Source organism: Bos javanicus, chromosome X (assembly GCF_032452875.1).
Source record: "Bos javanicus breed banteng chromosome X, ARS-OSU_banteng_1.0, whole genome shotgun sequence".
Classification (NCBI taxonomy): Eukaryota; Metazoa; Chordata; class Mammalia; order Artiodactyla; family Bovidae; genus Bos; species Bos javanicus.
In genome coordinates this window covers 39,347,617-39,369,515 of record NC_083897.1, presented here as the reverse complement: position 1 = coordinate 39,369,515, position 21,899 = coordinate 39,347,617, and the positions used below count along the sequence as shown (strand labels likewise).

The 21,899-nt window shown below is 47.1% G+C and overlaps 2 protein-coding genes across 2 annotated transcripts; both read left to right on the top strand.

Annotated features, from left to right (window-relative positions):
* The first annotated feature begins 13,735 nt into the window (after positions 1-13,735).
* LOC133242253 (EKC/KEOPS complex subunit LAGE3-like) lies at positions 13,736-15,358 on the top strand. Its single transcript, XM_061408357.1, has 3 exons — positions 13,736-14,165; positions 14,659-14,784; positions 15,000-15,358. Exons 1-3 carry the CDS (start codon positions 13,825-13,827, stop codon positions 15,127-15,129), a joined length of 597 nt encoding a protein of 198 aa, XP_061264341.1. The 5' UTR covers positions 13,736-13,824; the 3' UTR covers positions 15,130-15,358.
* Positions 15,359-18,719: 3,361 nt separating this feature from the next.
* LOC133242844 (EKC/KEOPS complex subunit LAGE3-like) lies at positions 18,720-20,492 on the top strand. Its single transcript, XM_061409072.1, has 4 exons — positions 18,720-18,942; positions 19,037-19,397; positions 19,890-20,015; positions 20,231-20,492. The coding sequence occupies exons 1-4, from the start codon at positions 18,849-18,851 to the stop codon at positions 20,358-20,360; spliced, it is 711 nt and encodes a 236-aa protein (XP_061265056.1). The 5' UTR covers positions 18,720-18,848; the 3' UTR covers positions 20,361-20,492.
* Positions 20,493-21,899: the final 1,407 nt, after the last annotated feature.

The following is a 21,899-nucleotide window of genomic DNA, read 5'->3' as shown; positions in this document are numbered from 1 at the left end:
ATTGCAAAGGGTAGAATAACTGAGTTAAAATTCACTTTTCTATTGATTTTTTTAAAAGTCTATTGGTCTAGAGTAGGTGGTTGGTACTCAAAAGTGTGCCCTCCCAGCAAAATTCTAGTTTGCCCACCACCATTTACCAGTAGGTCTGATTCCTCCCAAAGTAAAAAACTTAGCTTGCAGAAGATCAAACAACTCAGAAACACTAGAACTGTAACTTTATGGCCTACTGATCTTCGTTCAGATCAATGTAGAAAAGCTTGGGGACAGTTAGTTAAGTCTTTGGGGGAGGATTTAACTCCCATCAGTGTTTAGTGTATCCTGCTACCTCACCAAATTTTCTTATAGTTTTAGTAGTTCTGTGAGCTACATGGTATTTTCTACATATATGATCAGGTTCTCCCCTGGAGAAGGGGGAAAGGCTATCTACTCCAGTATTCTGGCCTGGAGAATTACATGGATTGTATAGTCCATGGGGTTGTAAAGAACAGTATGAAAAGACAAAAAGATAGGACACTGAAAGATGAAATCCCCAGGTGGGTAGGTGCCCAATATGTTACTGGAGTTCAATGGAGAAATAACTCCAGAAGGAATGAAGAGAAGGAGCCAGGGCAAAAAAAAAAAAAAAAACCACCCAGTTGTGGATGTGACTGGGGATGGAAGCAAGGCCGGATGCTGTAAAGAACAATATTGCATAGGAACTTGGAATATTAGATCCATGAATCAAGGCAAATTAGTTCAGTTCAGTCGCTCAGTCATGTCCAACTCTTTGCGACCCCATGAACTGCAGCTCACCAGGCCTCCCTGTCCATCACCAACTCCCGGAGTTCGATCAGACTCATGTCCATCGAGTCAGTGATGCCATCCAGCCATCTCATCCTCTGTCATCCCCTTCTCCTCCTCCCCCCAATCCCTCCCAGCATCAGAGTCTTTTCCAATGAGTCAACTCTTCACATGAGGTGGCCAAAGTACTGGAGTTTCAGCTTTAGCACCATTCCCTCCAAAGAACACCCAGGACTGATCTCCTTTAGAATGGACTGGTTGGATATCCTTGCAGTCCAAGGGACTCTCAAGAGTCTTCTCCAACACCACAGTTCAAAAGCATCAATTCTTCAGCGCTCAGCCTTCTTCACAGTCCAACTCTCACATCCATACATGGCCACTGGAAAAACCATAGCCTTGACTAGATGGACCTTTGTTGGCAAAGTAATGTCTCTGCTTTTGAAGATGCTATCTAGGTTGGTCATTACTTTCCTTCCAAGGAGTAAGCGTCTTTTAATTTCATAGCTGCAACCACCATCTGCAGTGATTTTGGGGCCCCCAAAAATAAAGTCTGACACTGTTTCCACTGTTTCCCCATCTATTTCCCATGAAGTGATGGGACCAGATGCCATGATCTTCGTTTTCTGAATGTTGAGCTTTAAGCCAACTTTTTCACTTTCACTTTCATCAAGAGGCTTTTTAGTTCCTCTTCCCTTTCTGCCATAAGGGTGGTGTCATCTGCATATCTGAGGTTATTGATATTTCTCCCGGCAATCTTGATTCCAGCTTGTGCTTCTTCCAGCCCAGCGTTTCTCATGATGTACTCTGCATATAAGTTAAATAAACAGGGTGACAATATACAGCCTTGACATACTCCTTTTCCTATTTGGCACCAGTCTGTTGTTCCATGCCCAGTTCTAACTGTTGCTTCCTGACCTGCATACAGCTTTCTCAAGAGGCAGGTCAGGTGGTCTGGTATTCCCACCTCTTTCGGAATTTTCCACAGTTTATTGTGATCCACACAGTCAAAGGCTTTGGCATAGTCAATAAAGCAGAAATAGATGTTTTTCTGGAACTCTTGCTTTTTCCATGATCCAGGGGATGTTGGCAATTTGATCTCTGGTTCCTCTGCCTTTTCTAAAACGAGCTTGAACATCAGGAAGTTCATGGTTCATGCATTGCTTAAGCCTGGCTTGGAGAATTTTGAGCATTACTTTACTAGCATGTGAGATGAGTGCAATTGTGTGGTAGTTTGAGCATCCTTTGGCATTGCCTTTCTTTGGGATTGGAATGAAAACTGACCTTTTCCAGTCCTGTGGCCACTGCTGAGTTTTCCAAATTTGCTGGCATATTGAATGCAGCACTTTCACAGCATCATCTTTCAGGATTTGAAATAGCTCAACTGGAATTCCATCACCTCCACTAGCTTTGTTCGTAGTGATGCTTTCTAAGGCCCACTTGACTTCACATTCCAGGATGTCTGGCTCTACGTGAGTGATTTTTGCATTTCTTTTTCTTGGGAATGGTCTTCTTATGTACAATGACTCAAAACTCCATCCAGAGTTCATCAGGCACTCTCTCCATTGAATATAGTCCCTTGAATCTATTTATCACTTCTACTGTATGATCATTAGCGATTTAATTTCAGTCATACCTGAATGGTCTAGTGGCTTTCCCCACTTTCTTCAATTGAAGTCTGAAATTGGTAATAAGGGGCTCATAATCTGAGCCACAGTCAGCTCCCGGTCTTGTTTTTGCTGACTGTATAGACTTCTCCATCTTTGGCTGTAAAGAATATAATCTATTTGATTTCGGTGTTGGCCATCTAGTGATGTCCACGTGTAGAGTTTTCTCTTGTGTTGTTGGAAGAGAGTGTTTGCTGTGACCAGTGTGTTCTCTTGGCAAAACTCTATTAGCCTGTGCCCTGCTTCATTCTGTATTCCAAGGCCAACTTTGCCCGTTTCTCCAGGTGTTTCTTGACTTCTTAACGTTTACATTCCAGTTTGCCATAATTAAAAGGACATCTTTTTGGGGTGTTATTTCTAAAATGTCTAAAAATTCTCCAAGCCAGGCTTCAGCTGGTTTTTTTAAAAGGCCGAGGAACCAGAGATCAAATTGCCAACATCCACTGAATCAATGAAAAGAGTTTAAAAGAGAATTACAGAGACACATCTATTTCTTCTTTATTGACTCTGCCAAAGATTTTGACTTTGTGGATCACAAAAAAAAAAAAAAAAAAAAAAAACCCCTAGGAAATACTGAAAGAGGTGGGAATACCAGACAACCTGACCTGCCTCTTTAGAAATCTGTATCAGGTCAGGAAGTAACAGTTAGAACTAGATATGGAACCATAGACTGAAACCAAATCAGGAACAGAGTATGTCAAGGCTGTATATTGTCACCCTGCTAATTTCACTTATATGCACAGTACATCATGAGAAATGCTGTGCTGGATGAAGCACACGCTGGAATCAAGATTGTTGGGAGAAATATCAATAACCTCAGATATGCAGAAGACACCAGGCTTATGGCAGAAAGTGAAGAAGAACTAAACAGCCTCTTGATGAAAGTGAAAGAGGAGAATGAAAAAGCTGGCTTAAAGCACAACATTCTGAAAACGAAGATCACAGCATCCGATCCCATCACTTCATGGCATATAGATGGAGAAACAGTGGCAGACTTTATTTTGGGGTCTCCAAAATCACTTCAGAAGGTGACTGCAGCCCTGAAATTAAAAGATGCTTACTCTTTGGAAGGAAAGTTATGACCAACCTAGACAGCATAATAAAGCAGACATTACTTTGCCAAAAACGTTCCGTCTAGTCAAGGCTATGGTTTTTCCAGTAATCATGTATGGGTGTGAGAGTTGGACTATAAGGAAAGCTGAACACAGAGGAAGTGATCTTTTTGAACTGTGGTGTTGGAGAGGACTCATGAGAGTCACATGGACTGCAAGGAGATCCAACCAGTCCATCCTAAAGGAGATCACTCCTTAGTGTTCATTGGAAGGACTGATTTTGAAGCTGAAACTGCAGTACTTTGGCCACCTGATGCGAAGATATGACTCATTTGAAAAGATCCTGATGCTGGGAAAGATTGAGGGCAGGAGGAGAAGGGGACGACAAAAGATGAGATGGTTGGGTGGCATCACCGAGTCAATGGATATGAGTTTGGGGAAACCCCAGGTGTCTGTGATGGACAGGGAGGCCTGGTATTCTGTGGTCCATGGGGTTGCAACGAGTTGGACATGACTCAGAGACTGAACTTAACTGAAATTAAATGGAAACATTTTCCATGTACATGGATTGGAAGACTTAATATTGTTGACAGTACTCACAAAGTGGTCTACAGACAATGCAATCCTCATCAAAATCTCAACAGCATTTTTTGCATAAATGGAAAATCTCATCCAAAAATTCATAGGGAACTGCACGGGACACCAACTTCATGGTGCTTTGTTATTCTGCCCCAAACTTCAATACTATGAGTTCCTTCATGTCCCTCCAGGGAGCCTACCTATTTGGGACAGCTGACCACTACTTTGGAGAGAAAATAATGCTAGATTCAGATGTCATCTCTCACCAAATATATTCCTAATGGATTATAAAATGGAAAGCCCTAGAAGTTATTTTGAATGAACGTTTTCATAATTTTATAATAGACAGGGCTGTTGGTTAAAAACAAATTTCAGACAGCATAATGAAAAAAAGATCACTTAAATCATATAAATTTAAATTGCTTTAACTTGTACATATAAAAAGAACATGTACAAAGATTCAGTGAAGGAATGTGGAGGGAATGTGTCTTCCAATTATGACCAAGATTCGATATTTTAATCATGTAAAGAGCACTTACCCATCAGTATGAAAAATATTACTGCCCCAAATAGAACACTGGTAAACAATATGAATGGGCACTTCTCAAAGAAGAGATACCATTGGCCAAATGCCCAGATATTGTTCAATTACATTAAAATTGAAAGGAAAGTGGACTTGTATTGAGTTGTGACTTGAGTGACTAGATGTACATCTAGTATGTAGTATGCCCAAAGATGTACAAGATTGAATTTATTCCATTTGCAGTGGGATGTATGAAAATGATCACTGTCACACACAATTGCTTAGGATGTGAATGGATGCAACATTTTGGGGGGCATTTTGTTAATATGTATCAAATATTTTAAAGGGGCTTACTCTTTATCCCAACAATTCCTCTCCTAGGAAATCTAGTGCAGAAAAACAACAATACTAGGATATTCATTTTGGCATTGTTCATAATACTAAAAAATGAGAACCATCATGAAGGTATGTGTGTGTATATATATATATATATATACACACACACATACATATATATATATATATATATATATATATATATATATACATACACACACACACACACATATATATGGTACTGGTTAAAATACCCATGGTATTTAAATTTGTGGATTTTCATATAGCCTGCTGCCCTTACCCTGCCTCCTGTGTGTTTGTATAGAGAAGCTTTAGAAGTACAAACAAGTGTAAGAAGCCATCATATTAAAGCTCCTCCACGAGGAAGAGAAGGCTGCAAGGAATAGCTGCAGTGGAGCACAAGAAGCCATCAATAGGCCTACTCTCTCCATGGATGATGCAGAAAGGGGAGGTCTCCGGAGCGTGAAAGTTAGCTGAGCCAGTGGCCCCCTGACACCTGGGGTCTGATGTACACTCTATGTCTCCCCCACCGTAGGTTTGAAAGGTATCAGAATCCTACAAAAAGAAGATGAAAGGTTTGCCAGAACCCGCCTCTAACCCTCGGGTGTCTGTCCTGGCACCTACCTGCTGAGTCCCCAGTGCCGAGTCTACTCGACTACAAGTCTTCTTGTGTCACCTGGGCTTGGCATGATAGGGTCCATGAGCCTGGTCAGAGAAGTCAGCTGCTCAGAGCCTGACTAACCCCGTTGGGTGTCACAGACACAGCTGAACTTGGGACCTGTCACAGGAGAATACCAGGGGACCCAGACACCCTGTTGAGGCTCCTCTTGGATGCATGGCCAGCTTTGCTTCAGACTTTCTCTATTCCACCCTGTGCTTTTCACATGGTTGCCTTCAGGGCCTTATTGCTGCAATGGAGACTTAGAGGTTCAGCCATGACAAACCCTGGCCAAGGTCATCTGGAAGGCCAGTTTGCCTGGCTGCACAGGGAGCACAAGACTGCTTCTGTTCAGAGCCCTGACACCCCGAGAGAGAATGCAAATCCCCCCAACATGCCACAGGGTGATCAGGGCTAGCTCAGCAGCCCCACCATATATATGGGCTTCTATTCTCACTGCCAGCCCAAACTTGTTCCTCTGTCAGGGAAGGGGTTTGTTCAATCCCCAGTCCCTGAGGAAACATTGGCTGGCACTCCTGATGCCAGTAAAGCCCCTGCCCCGGAGCCTTCCTTGCTTTCCTTCCAAGCTCCTCATCACTGTGCCAAGAGTCTTCTGTATTTGGAGCTCCTACAACACCCATCAGTCTCTCTCCTGTAGTGTGCCAGAAGTGGCTCTTGTTCTACTCCAAGGCCTTCTCCATTGCATCAGCTCACCAAGAAAAGAGGGATAACGTTTATCTTGATTCCAGGGCTGCAAAAAACTGCCAAGACTCACCTTCTCATAGCCAGATGTGCATCCAGTCTCTCTACCTGGTCTCAAGGCGACTGGGGAAAACCAGTTGTCCTGTTCACCCACCCCTCACCACGAATATTCTGAGAATGAAGCCAGGAGCACACTAGAGCATAGATCCACTGAAGCAGGAGAGCAAAATCTGTGGGCATGAGGCAGGTGAAGGTAGCAAGGAGAGTTCGGGAGTGCTGTTGGAAGAATGAATACCAAGGACCTTCAGGGATTCCTAGGAACTTGGAAGGGCAATTATTAGAAGTACTAGGTAGAAACAAATGATGTAATTACCCTTGGGAAGGAGAAATGTTTTCCTTTTTCCAGTGTGTTCCTCCCAACCCACAGGGAAGGCAGGGATTTAAAATGAACTATATTTAGAAAAGGTGTTTCCCATTGTAAGCACTGGTTTCAAAAGTCACTGAGAGATCCCTTGTGGTGGGCCCATCCTTTACCATCCAACAAAGAGAGAAAACATCCCTCCTTCTCATATACCTGTTCATTCAGTGATCAGAATTTAGTGACGAAGAAAAAAGAGGCCAGTTGTGTGTTCCTATTGTAGTAGAGGACTGTTGTTGTTCAATCACTGAGTCATGTCCAACTCTGGGATCCCATCGACTGCAGCACGCCATGCTTCCACATCCTTCACCATCTCCAAGAATTTGCTCAAACTCATGTCTATTGTGTCAGTGACTCCACCCAACCACCTCATCCTCTGTCAGCCCCTTCTCCTCCTGCCCTCAATCTTTGCAGCATCAGCATCTTTTCCAATTGGTCAGCTGTTTGCATCAGGTGGCCAAAGTATTAGAGCTTAAGTTTCAGCATCAATCCTTCCACTGTATCTTTAGGGTTGATTTCCTTTAGGATTGACAGGTTTGATCTCCTTGCTATCCAAGGAACTCCCAAGAGTCTTCTCCAATACCACAGTTCAAACATGTCAGTTCTTTGGCACTCAGCCTTCTTTATAGTCCTACACTTGCATCTATACATGGCTGCTGGAAAAACCATAGCTTTAACAATACAGACCTTTGTTGGCAAAGTGATGTCTCTGCCTTTTAATATACTGTCTAGTTTTATCATAGCTTTCCTTCCAGGGAGCAAGGGTCTTTTAATTTCATGTCTGCAGTTACAATCCACAGTGTTTTTTAATCCCAGGAAAATAAAATCTGTTAGTGCTTCCACTTTTCCCCTTCTATTTTCCATGAAGTGATGGCAGGGCTGTTCATCCCATACATCCGTTCATCCAGTAGTTCTCAAAGTGGTCCACAGGCTAGCATTTTCAGCATCATTGTATTGAATCTCATTCAGTAACAACAGGGAGTTTTCTGGCATTTTAAATCATCCCATTCCTGCTCCCTTATCGTCAACTTTGGAGTCGCATTGAAAACCAAGGTCTCATGCATTGCAAGCGGACTCTTAACTAACTGAGCTATGAGGGAAAACTGTATGTCCCCACTAAAACTTGGACACAAATGTTCATAGTACTTTTATTCAAAGTACATATTCAGACACACATTGGATGATCCATTTATATAAAGAGCAACCACATCTAGAGTGAAACACCTCTAGGTTGCTGCAAGTTGGGTGTGATGGGAAAGGACAACCACAGGGATGATAACATTCTGTATGTTACTCTGGTGCTGGCTGCATGGGCACACACGATTTTCTCAAATCACCAAGGAACACACTTTAGATGGATGCAGTTCATTGTATGTGCTGTATTCTTAGCATGGTTGATAAAGCAGCTGCTTCCCATGCGACTTTGGGAGGAGGACAACAGGCTGTCCAAAGCTGAAGTGTTGGAGGAAGTGATAGAAAGAATCAAAATGTTGGGGATGTGTTGAAGGTCTTTCTGCTTTCAGAGAAGTCCTACAAAGAAAGAGGAACTCGGGCTAAGTGGGTGGTCTCCAAGCAAAGCTGGGAAGGGATGCAGTTCTTATAATGGTGATGCTCTCTGCCTGAGATCTGAAACCTTTGGTGATTGAGAGCCCAATAAATCAGAAACCTACAGGTGGAGAAAGCTTACCACCTCTGAAGGTTGAATGCCAGCAATTTGAAAAGGTGGCTTGGAATCAGTCTCCTGAGGAGGAGATGAGACTATGCAAGCCAACCAAGCAGTGCAGGCCAACTTAAATGTGTTTCACCTGGATCTAAGCACACTATTTCATATGGCCTCAAGACAGCTCCTGGTCATTGTTAGAGAGGGGCACAGGCCAATACAGAGACCAGTAAACAAAAGTCTTCAGGCTTAAGAACTCTCTAGATTCCCTGATAGCTCAGTTGGTATAGAATTCACCTGCAGTGCAGGAGACCCTGGTTAGACTCCTGGGTCAGGAATATCCGTTGGAGAGGGGAAAGGCTACCCACTCCAGTATGCTTTGGTTTTCCTGGTGGCTCAGCTGGTAAAGAATCTGCGTGCAGTGTGGGAGACCTGGGTTCGATGCCTGGCTTGTAAAGGTACCCTGGAGGACATGGGAACCCACTCCAGCTTTCTTGCCTGGAGAATCCCTATGGAAAGAGGAGCCTGGTGGGCCACAGTCCATGGAGTCACAAAGAGTTGGACACGACTGAACTACTAAGCACAGCACATTAGGAACAATGTTTGGGAATAAATTTTCCAATTTAGGGGTGTTCTTAAGATGGAGGAATAGGATGGGGAGTCCACTTTGTCCCACACAAATTCATTGAAATATCATTTGAATGCTGAGCAACTTACAACAAACAACTTCTGAACCCTGGTGGAGGACACTAGGCACCCAGAAAGGCAGTTCATTCTCTTCCAAAGGAGGTAGGACAAAATATAAAAGTCAAAAAGAGAGACAAAATGGTTAGGAATGGAGACCCATCCTGGGGAGGGAGTCATGAAGGAGGAGAAGTTTCCAAACAGCAGGAATCCCTCTCACTGGCAGGTCTCTGGGAGTTTTGGAATCTAAGAGGGCAACATAACCAGGAGAAAGAAAAAAAAAAAACACACAGAGAATATGCACTTAAGCACAACTACCAACAGAGAAGTACCCCAGATGCTCACATCCACCACCTGTGAGTGGGAGCTGGACAGGAAGTCACTGACTGAGTGCTTAGGGTAAGGACTCGGCCTGAATGCCCTGATGACAACCTGAGGGAGCTATCGTGAGCTAGCAACCCAAACTCTGGGATAGCCAGACAGAGTTAAAACCAAAAAAAGAGAGAGAGAGACACAGAGAACTTTCCTGGGAAGATCTGTGACCTAATGAGCAGCCTGGCCTGCTCACAGAACAAAGAACTGAGTGAATACCAGAGGAGAGCTAGCAGCATTGGACTGGCTCCTTGCCCGCCAGAGGCAGAGAGACATGTGGATGACAGTCAGAGCCAGAATGCAAGGGGCAACCTCAGTATCAGAGATGGCATCCTCCACCAAACTGTGAGTAGGTTCCCAGTTGCTAACCATGTCTTCCTGGGATCCTGGATGTTTGACATCTGCCACGGGGGCCAGAGCCTGAGATCAGCTCTGCAGAGGAGACACTGCTGCGGCTGCTGCTAAGTCGCTTCAGTCGTGTCCGACTCTGTGCGACCCCATAGACGGCAGCCCACCAGGCTCCTCTGTCCCTGGGATTCTCCAGGCAAGAACACTGGAGTGGGTTGCCATTTCCTTCTCCAACACATGAAAGTGAAAAGTAAAAGTGAAGTCACTCAGTCGTGTCTGACTCTTAGCAACCCCATGGACTGGAGCCCGCCAGGCTCCTCCATCCATGGGATTTTCCAGGCAAGAGTACTGGAGTGGGGTGCCATTGCCTTCTCCAGAAGAGACACAGGGCACACCAAAGACAATGCTTTCATGGCGCACCTGGGAAAGCAAGCCTCTGGGACCAAGGAGGTGATTAAGATGCATGGCACACCTGGGAGTCTGTGCTTGCCAAGCACCTGTGGCCTGAGAAGTTCAGACCCAGGAAGGGCAAAAAGTAGATGCCGAACCAAGTCTGTGCCTTGCGGAGGGCCTAAGAAACTGAACCTGAGCATCTCAGTCCTGGGAAGTGCAAGAAGTGCAGGGCCCACTTTGGAGAGCATCCCTGCAGAACAACCTGGAGACTGAACAGTGTAGACTGTTAAAGCACAGGCCTTCATTACCTGGGGCAAACTCCGTGTGGTACATGCACTGCATGCACTCTGCACATGCCAGTGATATTTGTTTGCAGTGTTCTTAAAGAGACAGAAATACCAGACCACCTGACCTGCCCCTTGAGAAATCTGTATGCAGGTCAGGAAACAGTTAGAACTGCATATGGAACAACAGACTGGTTCCAAATAAGGAAAGGAATATGTCAAAGCTGTGTATTGTCACCCTCTTTATTTAACTTATATGCACAATACATCATAAGAAACTCTGGGCTGGGTGAAGCACAAGCTGGAATCAACATGGCCAGGAGAAATAGCAATAACCTCAGATATGCAGATGACACCACCCTTCTGGCAGAAAGTGAAGAAGAACTAAAGAGCTTCTCGATGAAAGTGAAAGAGGAGAGTGAAAACGTTGGCTTAAAACTCAACATTCAGAAAATTAAGATTACGATATCCGGTCCCATCACTTCATGGCAAATAGATGGGGAAACAGTGGAAACAGTGACAGGCTTTATTTTGGGGGCTCCAAAATCACTGCAGATGGTGATTGCAACCATGAAATTAACAGACAGTTGCTCCTTGGAAGAAAAGTTATGACTAACCTAGACAGCATATTAAAAAGCAGAGACACTGCTTTGCCAAAAACATCCATCTAGTCAAGGCTACGGTTTTTCCAGTAGTCATGCATGGATGTGAGAGTTGGAATATAAAGGAAGCTGAGTGCCAATGAATTGATGCTTTGGAACTGTGGTGTTGGAGAAGACTCTTGAGAGTCCCTTGGACTGCAAGGAGATCCAACCAGTCCATCCTGAAGGAAACCAATCCTGGATATTCATCACAAGGGCTGACATTGAAGTTGCAACTCCAATATTTGGCCACCTGATGCGAAGAACTGACTTATTTGAAAAGACCCTGATCCTGTGAAAGATGGAAGGTGGAAGGAAAAGGGGATGACAGAGGATGAGATGGTTGGATGGCATCACTGACTTAATGCACATGAGTTTGAGTAAACTCTGGGAGTTGGTGATGGACAAGGAGGTCCGGAATGCTGCAGTCCACGGAGTCACAAAGAGTCAGAAACGGCTGAGCGACTGAACTGAAATGAATTGAACTCACTCCCTCAGAGCACAACTGAACAAGTGAGCCTAAATAAGTGACCACCTTTTCCCCCTTGTGTCAGGGCCTAAGTTAGACAATGAAGAGACTTGCAAAGAGAAGAAGCCAAAATAGAGAAGAGGGAACCACTCTGGAAGTGACAGATGCAACAGATTAAAACGCTGTAGTTAGCATTGACTAAACATTGGAAGGGGCCTAAAGTCCTTAAGAAGAAGTATAACCTGGAATAAGGAACTATCTGAAACTTAACTGATCCCACACTGCCTTCAGCAGCTCCAGACCAATTCCAAGATATATTTTTACTATTATCATTTTTTAATTTTTTCTTTTAATTTCTTTATTACTCCTTTAATTTTCATGTTTATAACCTCCTATTATCTTGTAACAAAAGACCCTATTTTTAAAGCAAATTTCATATATATATAAATAATAATTTGTTCTTGATTTTGTTTTGTGATTTAATATTGAAGATCTCACTTGTACTTTGTCAACAAAGGTCTGTCTAGTCAAGGCTATGGTTTTTCCACTAGTCATGTATGGATGTGAGAGTTGGACTGTGAAGAAAGCTGACTGCTGAAGAATTGATGCTTTGGAACTGTGGTGTTGGAGAAGACTCTTAAGAGTCCCTTGGACTGCAAGGAGATCCAACCAGTCCATTCTAAAGGAGATCAGCCCTGGGATTTCTTTGGAAGGAATGATGCTAAAGCTGAAACTCCAGTACTTTGAAAAATCTAATCCTTCCACTGTGGGTGGGGAAGACTGCTGGCCTTGGATTTGGAGGCCGCTGAAGGCCTATCGAGCCAGGCAGTGAGGATCAAGCGGATGGATTGAAGTACCTGCCCCCTCCTCGGGCAGTGGCCCTGATCCAGTCACCTCCTGTGGCATCAGTGGTTCCCTGGCAGACAGAGACTACCTACCAGATAGAGGTGCTCCAGTCCCGTCAGCCCCCAGCTGCACTGTGTCTCTTGACTTGACCCCTTCCAGACACAGAAATAGACCAGCACTCAGCAGGCCAGCAGACACAGAGTTACCTCCCAGTTGGGGGCACCTGGAAGCTACAGCCCTCTGGAGAGCTGCAAGACCTTGTTCCTAGAGAGGGAAAGTCCGTGAGAGTTGGGCCAGGAGAAGCCATGTGACTAGGGGTTTTCAGGACGCCATTGCCCTTCCAGCAGCCCTTGTGTGAGGCTGTTCGCACCGGTGCTTCTGGTGGCCTGTGGTAAGCCTCTAGCCTAGATTCTATGCTGTCTCTGTGACTGCAGCCACAACAGGCCCAGCCCCATGCCATCTCCAGTGAGTCCAACAGCAGTCCTCGCTTACATTCCCAGGCGGCCAAGAACAGCCCACTCCGCATCCCTAGTCTCAGGACTCCAGGACCGGTTTCCCGTACACTGCCATGCAAAGGCATCTGCACATGAACAAAGCACATAAAGATGCCTGTGTGCATGCCTCTGAAACGTGCTCTCTTTCACACATACACACACACACGCCGAAGTGCATGACCCTGTGCACAAACACACTTACACTCTCATATGCATGCACCTGACCACATGCTCTCTCACACACAGGTACACACACATATGCTAGCACCCGTGCACAGGCACTCTCTATCTTTCTCGAGCACACACACACACAGACATGCACAGGCAGATGGACAAATGCTATACCTGCCTGGAGACACATAAACAGACATGTGAGCTATGTGTGGGACAACAGAGGGACGGACCAGGCCTGATATAGTGGGGGCCCGACTATCTCCCAGAAGTTGATGACAACGACCTGCGCTCAGCAAGATAGTCACCTGTGAGCATGGCTGCGGAGAGTGGCAGTGTCTGCTTGAGCATGAGCACTGAGGAGCTGCCCCCCCCCAACACACACACACACAAACCCCCAGAGGCATCACCACTAAGCCGTTTACCAGGTCTCCGGGCCAAGGCAGGGCTGACTTAGAGCACCCAGACCACATGGGTGAGTGTCCGCACAGGCGGAAGGGGGCGACACGGCACACTAACACATGAAGTTTTAGCAGGGGGCGTCCATTGCCCGAGAGCCTGCAGTCATCGCGGGAACAACTGTTCGGTAGGAACCAATCGAGAGGCAGGACCAGGGTGAGTGTGCGCAGGCGCTCTGCCTATGCTGAGCTGCCGGTCACAGCACAAGCCTGGGTTCTGTAGGGAGGGTTCAGTCTTTCCGGCTGTGGAGGGAGCGGGAGAGGGTTCAAGATGGAGTCCGACGCGCACGGTGGAGGAGCCAGCAGGGCAGCCGATGAAGACCCAGGTGCCGTGGAATTTGCAGTGGGCACAGCACGTGGTACCTGCAGCAAGCCGGGTGGTGCTGGTGGCCAGGATGACCCTGGCGACCCAGCTGGCCGTGGTGATGCCGTCAGCCGTGGAGTTCATGGAGGCGCTGGTGACCTGGCTGGTCCCAGAGGCCCCAGCGCTGCCGGAGAGTCAGGTGGTGCAGCTGGTGCCATTCCGCAGATCCCGGGGCCATCACACCCTCCAGGGCCTGGTGGAGATACTCCACCTGGAGCCGCAGTTCTGAGTAATCGAGCCGTCCAGTTGTATCCTATTCCAGGAACCCCAGCGGGCCAGGCAGCCGCGGGGGCCAGGATGTGAGCTAGGGGTGGTTTGGGGGGTTGCAAGTGGCGCGAAAGTGTAGGAGGAGGGTACTCTGGGGGGCTGGAGGATATGGGTCAGGGTTGGTCTGGCTGTGAGGGGAAGATAGTGAGGAAAAGCAATCTGAAGGGAACCAGAGAGTCGGGAGGTGATATCCAGGGTGTCTGCCGGTGGCCTTGTGGTGGAATGCGTGTTTCTGTGAGCAGGGAGCCTGTCATACAGGCAAAATGAATAGTGTGGATGGTGGTGAGGAAAACCAACCTGAAGGGTCCCAGAGGGTCGTGCGGTAACATCCAGGGTGTACTCAGGGTATAGGCTGAGAGGTCCGGACTTTCTAGGCGGCCTCCTTGTGGGAGAAGGTGGGTCTCAGTGGGCAGGGATCCTGACGTACAGGCAAAATGAGAAATGCGAATGGTGCCTTAACCTTATGTCCACCAGCAGCCTCACTGTGCCTTTCACATCACACGTGGATGCGGGCCTTGCCCGCCACTTCCTGACTACACGTACTCAATTGCGAGGGCGGATTCGGAAGGAGCTCTACGTTAATGGCCGCATGCTGGTTCTGTGAGTTCTAAAGGCGTCCAGGGCCGGGGAGAGGGTGGTGGGTGCTGGGTGGTGGCCAAGGCCAGTCTGGGCCCAGGAGGAGCCATAATGGACGGGTTAAGCCTAAAGGAAAAGTGTGGTGCTCTGGGCTTGTCGGTGTGCGGGAACAGAGGGAGGACATGCTCCTCTTCCTCCTTCTCGGCAGAAAGTTGAATTTCATTTTCCCTCCCTTTTAGCCGATTGACTGCTGAAGACCCTGGCCTGCTCCAGAACTCCATCGTCTTCTGTCTGGAGCAGCTTTCCCTGGCGATGCGGTCCTTGCAGCACTTTGGGGGCCCTGTTTCTCGGCACAGAAGAGGGGTTTAAACCTAGCCTATGTGCCCTAGCTTCAGGTGTCGTTCCCCAGGGCATTGCTTTCTGCAGTACTTTGATCGGGCTTCATCTTATGTCTGTGCTGCTTTGGGGGGCTCAGTGTCTACAGAGTTGTTTGGTGATTGTTGCCTGCAGAAAATAAAACTGAGCTTTTGTGCTGTCTCTTGACTTTATTTTTAGCTTCTGCACTTCCTCATACTGCATTTGTCTTTCAGTTGGAGGGGAGGTTCTGAGATCCAGATATTCGAGGACTACACCGTAATTGAAGACAATGTAAGAAGTGGGAGAATAAGAAAGTTGTATACTGTCATTCGGCATTAATTTTGGAATATTTTATGATTTTATAGTTATATTAAATGTTAAGAGTTACCAGAGGCCTTCCCTGGTGGCTCAGATGGTAAAGAATCTGCCTGCAGTGTGGTAGACTGGGTTCAAACTCTGGGTTGTGAATATCCTCTGGAGAAGGTAATGGCAATCCACTCCAGTATTTTTGCCTGGAGAAATCCTGGACAGTGGAGCTTGCAGGCTACAATTCATGGGGTTGCAAGGAGTTGGACTCCACAGAGCAAGTGCACTTTTCACTTTTCATATACCACCTGAATGATGTTGTTTTTCAGTCTATAATTCATGGCCAACTACTTGTGCCCCCATGGACTGTAGCATACCAGTCTCCTTTGTCCTCCACTATCTCCTGGAATTTACTCAAATTCATGTCCATTGAGTGGGTTATGCTATCTAACCATCTCATCCTCTGTCTCCCCCTTCTCCTGTTGCCTTCAGTCTTCCCCAGGATCAGGGTCTCTTCCAGGTAGTTGGCCCTTCATATCAGGTAGCCAAAGTATAGGAGCTTCAGGATCAGCATGAGTCCGTCCAATGAATATTCAGGGTTGATTTCCTTTAGGATTGACTTGTCTGTTCTCCTTGCAGTCCAAGTCCTCTCAAGAGTATCCGTGTACCCTGAAACCTTGCTATACTCACTAATTAATTGTAATAGCTCTTTTCTACGTCCCACTGGACTTCATACGTAGACAGTCATTTTGTCTGTAAATAAATACACATTTCTTTCTTTCTTTCCAATTTATGCGTTTTCACTGATTTCTTTTAAAATGAAAGCTCCAACACTTTGGCCACCTGATTTGAAGAGGTGGCTCATTGGCAAAGCCCCTAATGCTGGGAACGTTTGAAGGCAGGAAGATAAGGGGACGATGGAGGATGAGATGGTTGGATGGCTATTAAAAAGAACACATTGGAATCAGTTCTAACGAGGTGGATGAAACTGGAGCCTTTTATACAGGGTGAAGTAAGTCACAAAGAAAAACGCCAATACGGTATAATAATGCGTATATATCGAATTTAGAAAGATGGTAACCATGACCCTATATGCAAGAAAGCAAAGGAGACACAGAGACAAAGAACAGGCTGTTGGACTGTTTGGGAGAAGGCGAGGGTGGGATGATTTGAGACAATAGCATTGAAACATGTGTATTACCACACGAGAAATTGATCGTCAGTTCAGGTTCGATGCATGAGACAGGGCACTCAGGGCCGGTGGGCCGGGATGACCCTGAGGAATTGGATAGGGAGGGAAGTGGGAGTGGGATTCAGAATGTGGGACACATGTACACACATGGCTGATTCATGTCAATGTACGGCAAAAACCAGAACACCATTGTAAATTAATGAGCCTCCAATTAAATATATAAATGTAAAAAGAGGAAAGCTAAAAAAAAGTTTGCAAAAGTAGATGAAATCAACAAATTCCTTGAATGACCAAAATTCCCAAAACGAACTCAAGAAGAAAGTGAAAACCCTAGATATCCCTAGGTCTATCAAGGGTTTGGAACAGAAAACTCCAGGCCCATGTGACTTAAGTAGGGAATGCTATGAAACACATAAGGGAGAAACATCACCAAAACCATACAAATTCTTTCCTAATGTAGAGGAGATTAAACAGTTCTCAAATCATTATGAGGCCAGCCTTCCAAAATACCAAAACTGGATGAAGGCATTGCAAGAAAAGAAAACTATAGAACTTATTCTTCATTAAGCAAAACAATGAAATGTTAGCAAATTTAATCCAGCAATATATAAATCATTAAGACCAAAAGAGATCTATCCCAAGAATGAAAGATTGGTTATGCATTAACATATCTTCAACCAGCATTATTCATCATATGAAGAACACAGGAGAAAAACCACATGATCATTTGGATAGATGCAACAAAAGCATTTGACAATATTCGAGAACCACTATCTTAAAATCTCTTGGAAACCTAGGACTACAAACAGACTTTCTTAATCTGATCAAGGTCACCTACAAAACTCCTCCAACTAAAGGTGATAATGGAGGAAAATCTAATCCCTACAACTGTGGGTGGGGAAGGCTGCTGGCCTTCGATTTGGAGGCCACTGAGAGGCCTATCCAGCCAGGCAGTGAGAATCAAGTGGACTGATTGAAGTACCTGTCGCCTCCTTGGGCAGTGGCCCTGATCCACTCACTTCCCGTGGCACCAATGGTTCCCCGGCAGATGCACACCATCAATCAGATGGTGGTACCCGAGCCCCGTCATCGCCCCCAGCAGCACTGTGTCTGTTGACTTGACCCCTTCCAGACACAGAAATAGACCAGCACCCAGCATGCCAGCAGACACAGGGTCACCTCCCAGTTGAGGGCACCTGGCAGCTACAGCCCTCCAGAGAGCTAGAAGACCTTGTTCCTGGAGGTGGAAGGCCCGTGAGAGTTGTGCCAGCAGAGGCCATGCGACTAGGGGTTTCCTGAGGGCCATGGTCCTTCCAGCAGCCCTTGTGTGAGGCTGTTCACACCGGTGCTTCTGGCGGGCATGGGTAAGCCCCTAGCCTGGATTCCATGCCGTCTGTGTGCCTACAGCCCCAAGAGGCCCAGCCCCATGCCGTCTCCAGTGAGTCCAACAGTAGTCCTCGCTTCCCTCCTCAGGCGGCCAAGCACAGTCCACTCTGCATCCCTAGTCTCAGGACTCCAGGACCGGTTCCCCATCCACCACCTTGCAAAGGCACCTGTGCATGAACAAAGCACACAGAGATGCCAATCTGCATGCCTCTGACACGTGCTCTCTGTCACACAAACACACACACACCCAAGTGCATGACCCTGTACACAAACACACTTATACTCCCATGTGCATGCACCTGACCACATGCTCTCTCACACACAGGTACACACACATGTGCTAGCACCTGTGCATAGGCACTATCTTTCTCGGGCACACACACATACAGACATGGACAGGAAGATGCCCATGTGTTGCACTTACTTAGAGACATACAAATTCACACATGAGCTTCGTGTGGACACCAGAGGGACAGACCAGGCGTGACACAAGGGGGCCCCACCGCCTTCCAGAAGTTCATGACAAGGACCTGTGCTCAGCAGGATGGTCACCTGCGAGGGTGGCCAGGTTGGCAACGGCACAGACTTGGAGGTGCACAGGGACCAGGGCTCACTTGGGGTTTGCAGGCTTGGACCAGAAACAGTCACGTGGGCTGCAAAGTGTGGCAGTGTCTGCTTGAGCATGCGGACTGAGGAGCTGCCCCCCGCCCCTCCCCCACGCCCCCTGAGGCATCACCACTAAGCCGTTTACCAGGTCTCCGGGCCAAGGCAGGGCTGACTTAGAGCACCCAGACCACATGGGTGTGTGTCTGCACAGGCGGAAGGGGGCGACACGGCACACTAACGCATGAAATTTCAGCAGGGGGCGTCCATTGCCCGAGAGCCTGCAGTCATCATGGGAACGAATGCTCGGTGGGAACCAATCGAGAAGCAGGACCAGGGTGAGTGTGCGCAGGCGCTCTGCCTATGCTGAGCTGCAGGTCTCAGTACATGCTTGGGTTCTGTAGAGAGGGTTCAGTCTTTCCCGCTCCGCAGGTTGGGGGAGAGGGTTCAAGATGGAGTCTGACGCGCACGGTGGAGGAGCCAGCAGTCCAGCAGATGAAGACCCAGGTGCCGTGGAATTTGCAACGGGCACAGCACAGGGCAGCTGCAGCAAGCCTGGTGGCGCTGGTGGCCAGGATGACCCTAGAGACCCAGCTTGCCCTGGTTACGCCGTGAGTCGTGGAGTTCATGGAGGCGCTCGTGTCCTGGCTGGTCCCAGAAGCCCCAGCGCTGCAGGAGAGTCAGGTGGCGCAGCCGGCGCCATTCCGCAGATCCCGGGGCCATCACACGCTCCAGGGCCTGGTGAAGGCGCTGCACCTGGAGCTGCAGTTCTGAGTAACCGAATCCTCCAGTTGTATCCTATTCCAGGAACCATGGTGGGCCAGGCAGCCGAGGGGGCCGGGTGTGGACTAGGGGTGGTTTGGGGGGTTGCAAGTGGTTCTAAAGTGTAGGAGGAGGGTACTCTGGGGGGCTGGAGGATATGGGTCAGGGGTGGTCTGGCTGCCAGTGGAAGATATTGAGGAAAAGCAACCTGAAAGGAACCACAGAGTCGGGCAGTGATATCCAGGGTGTCTGGCAGTGGCCTTGTGGTAGAAGGCATGTTTCCGTGAGCAGGGAGCCTGTCGTACAGGCAAAATGTGTGGTGCAGATGGTAGTGAGGAAAAGCAACCTGAAGGGATCCAGAGGGTTGTGCAGTGATATCCAGGGTGTACTCAGAGTATAGGCTGAAAGGTCCGGACTTTCTAGGCGGCCTCCTTGTGCGAGAAGGCAGGCCTCAGGGAGCAAGGATCCTGACGTACAGGCAAAATGAGAAATGCGGATGGTGCCTTAACCATATGTCCACCAGAAGCCTCAGTGTGCCTTTCTCATCACACGCGGAAGCGGACCTTGCCCGCCACTTCCTGACTACACGTACTCAATTGCGAGGGCGGATTCGGAAGGAGCTCTACGTTAATGGCCGCATGCTGGTTCTGTGAGTTCTAAAGGCGTCCAGGGCCGGGGAGAGGGTGGTGGGTGCTGGGTGGTGGCCAAGGCCAGTCTGGGCCCAGGAGGAGCCATAATGGACGGGTTAAGCCTAAAGGAAAAGTGTGGTGCTCTGGGCTTGTCGGTGTGCGGGAACAGAGGGAGGACATGCTCCTCTTCCTCCTTCTCGGCAGAAAGTTGAATTTCATTTTCCCTCCCTTTTAGCCGATTGACTGCTGAAGACCCTGGCCTGCTCCAGAACTCCATCGTCTTCTGTCTGGAGCAGCTTTCCCTGGCGATGCGGTCCTTGCAGGACTATGGGGCCCCCGTTTCTCAGCACAGAAGAGGGGTTTAAACCTACCCTGTGTGCCGTAGCTTCAGGTGTCGTTCCCCAGGGCATTGCTTTCTGCAGTACTTTGATCGGGCTTCATCTTATGTCTGTGCTGCTTTGGGGGGCTCAGTGTCTACAGAGTTGTTTGGTGATTGTTGCCTGCAGAAAATAAAACTGAGCTTTTGTGCTGTCTCTTGACTTTATTTTTAGCTTCTGCACTTCCTCATACTGCATTTGTCTTTCAGTTGGAGGGGAGGTTCTGAGATCCAGATATTCGAGGACTACACCGTAATTGAAGACAATGTAAGAAGTGGGAGAATAAGAAAGTTGTATACTGTCATTCGGCATTAATTTTGGAATATTTTATGATTTTATAGTTATATTCAATGTTAAGAGTTACCAGAGGCCTTCCCTGGTGGCTCAGATGGTAAAGAATCTGCCTGCAGTGTGGTAGACTGGGTTCAAACTCTGGGTTGTGAATATCCTCTGGAGAAGGTAATGGCAATCCACTCCAGTATTTTTGCCTGGAGAAATCCTGGACAGTGGAGCTTGCAGGCTACAATTCATGGGGTTGCAAGGAGTTGGACTCCACAGAGCAAGTGCACTTTTCACTTTTCATATACCACCTGAATGATGTTGTTTTTCAGTCTATAATTCATGGCCAACTATTTGTGCCCCCATGGACTGTAGCATACCAGTCTCCTTTGTCCTCCACTATCTCCTGGAATTTACTCAAATTCATGTCCATTGAGTGGGTTATGCTATCTAACCATCTCATCCTCTGTCTCCCCCTTCTCCTGTTGCCTTCAGTCTTCCCCAGGATCAGGGTCTCTTCCAGGTAGTTGGCCCTTCATATCAGGTAGCCAAAGTATAGGAGCTTCAGGATCAGCATGAGTCCGTCCAATGAATATTCAGGGTTGATTTCCTTTAGGATTGACTTGTCTGTTCTCCTTGCAGTCCAAGTCCTCTCAAGAGTATCCGTGTACCCTGAAACCTTGCTATACTCACTAATTAATTGTAATAGCTCTTTTCTACGTCCCACTGGACTTCATACGTAGACAGTCATTTTGTCTGTAAATAAATACACATTTCTTTCTTTCTTTCCAATTTATGCGTTTTCACTGATTTCTTTTAAAATGAAAGCTCCAACACTTTGGCCACCTGATTTGAAGAGGTGGCTCATTGGCAAAGCCCCTAATGCTGGGAACGTTTGAAGGCAGGAAGATAAGGGGACGATGGAGGATGAGATGGTTGGATGGCTATTAAAAAGAACACATTGGAATCAGTTCTAACGAGGTGGATGAAACTGGAGCCTTTTATACAGGGTGAAGTAAGTCACAAAGAAAAACGCCAATACGGTATAATAATGCGTATATATCGAATTTAGAAAGATGGTAACCATGACCCTATATGCAAGAAAGCAAAGGAGACACAGAGACAAAGAACAGGCTGTTGGACTGTTTGGGAGAAGGCGAGGGTGGGATGATTTGAGACAATAGCATTGAAACATGTGTATTACCACACGAGAAATTGATCGTCAGTTCAGGTTCGATGCATGAGACA

Coding starts and splice junctions, on each gene's coding strand:
- LOC133242844 (XM_061409072.1), top strand. CDS start 18,849: ATGAAATTTCAGCAGGGGGCGTCCATTGCCCGAGAGCCTGCAGTCATC. Junction 18,943..19,036: donor AATCGAGAAGCAGGACCAGG/GTGAGTGTGCGC, acceptor CCCGCTCCGCAG/GTTGGGGGAGAGGGTTCAAG. Junction 19,398..19,889: donor AGTAACCGAATCCTCCAGTT/GTATCCTATTCC, acceptor TATGTCCACCAG/AAGCCTCAGTGTGCCTTTCT.
- LOC133242253 (XM_061408357.1), top strand. CDS start 13,825: ATGGAGTCCGACGCGCACGGTGGAGGAGCCAGCAGGGCAGCCGATGAA. Junction 14,166..14,658: donor AGTAATCGAGCCGTCCAGTT/GTATCCTATTCC, acceptor TATGTCCACCAG/CAGCCTCACTGTGCCTTTCA. Junction 14,785..14,999: donor AATGGCCGCATGCTGGTTCT/GTGAGTTCTAAA, acceptor CCTCCCTTTTAG/CCGATTGACTGCTGAAGACC.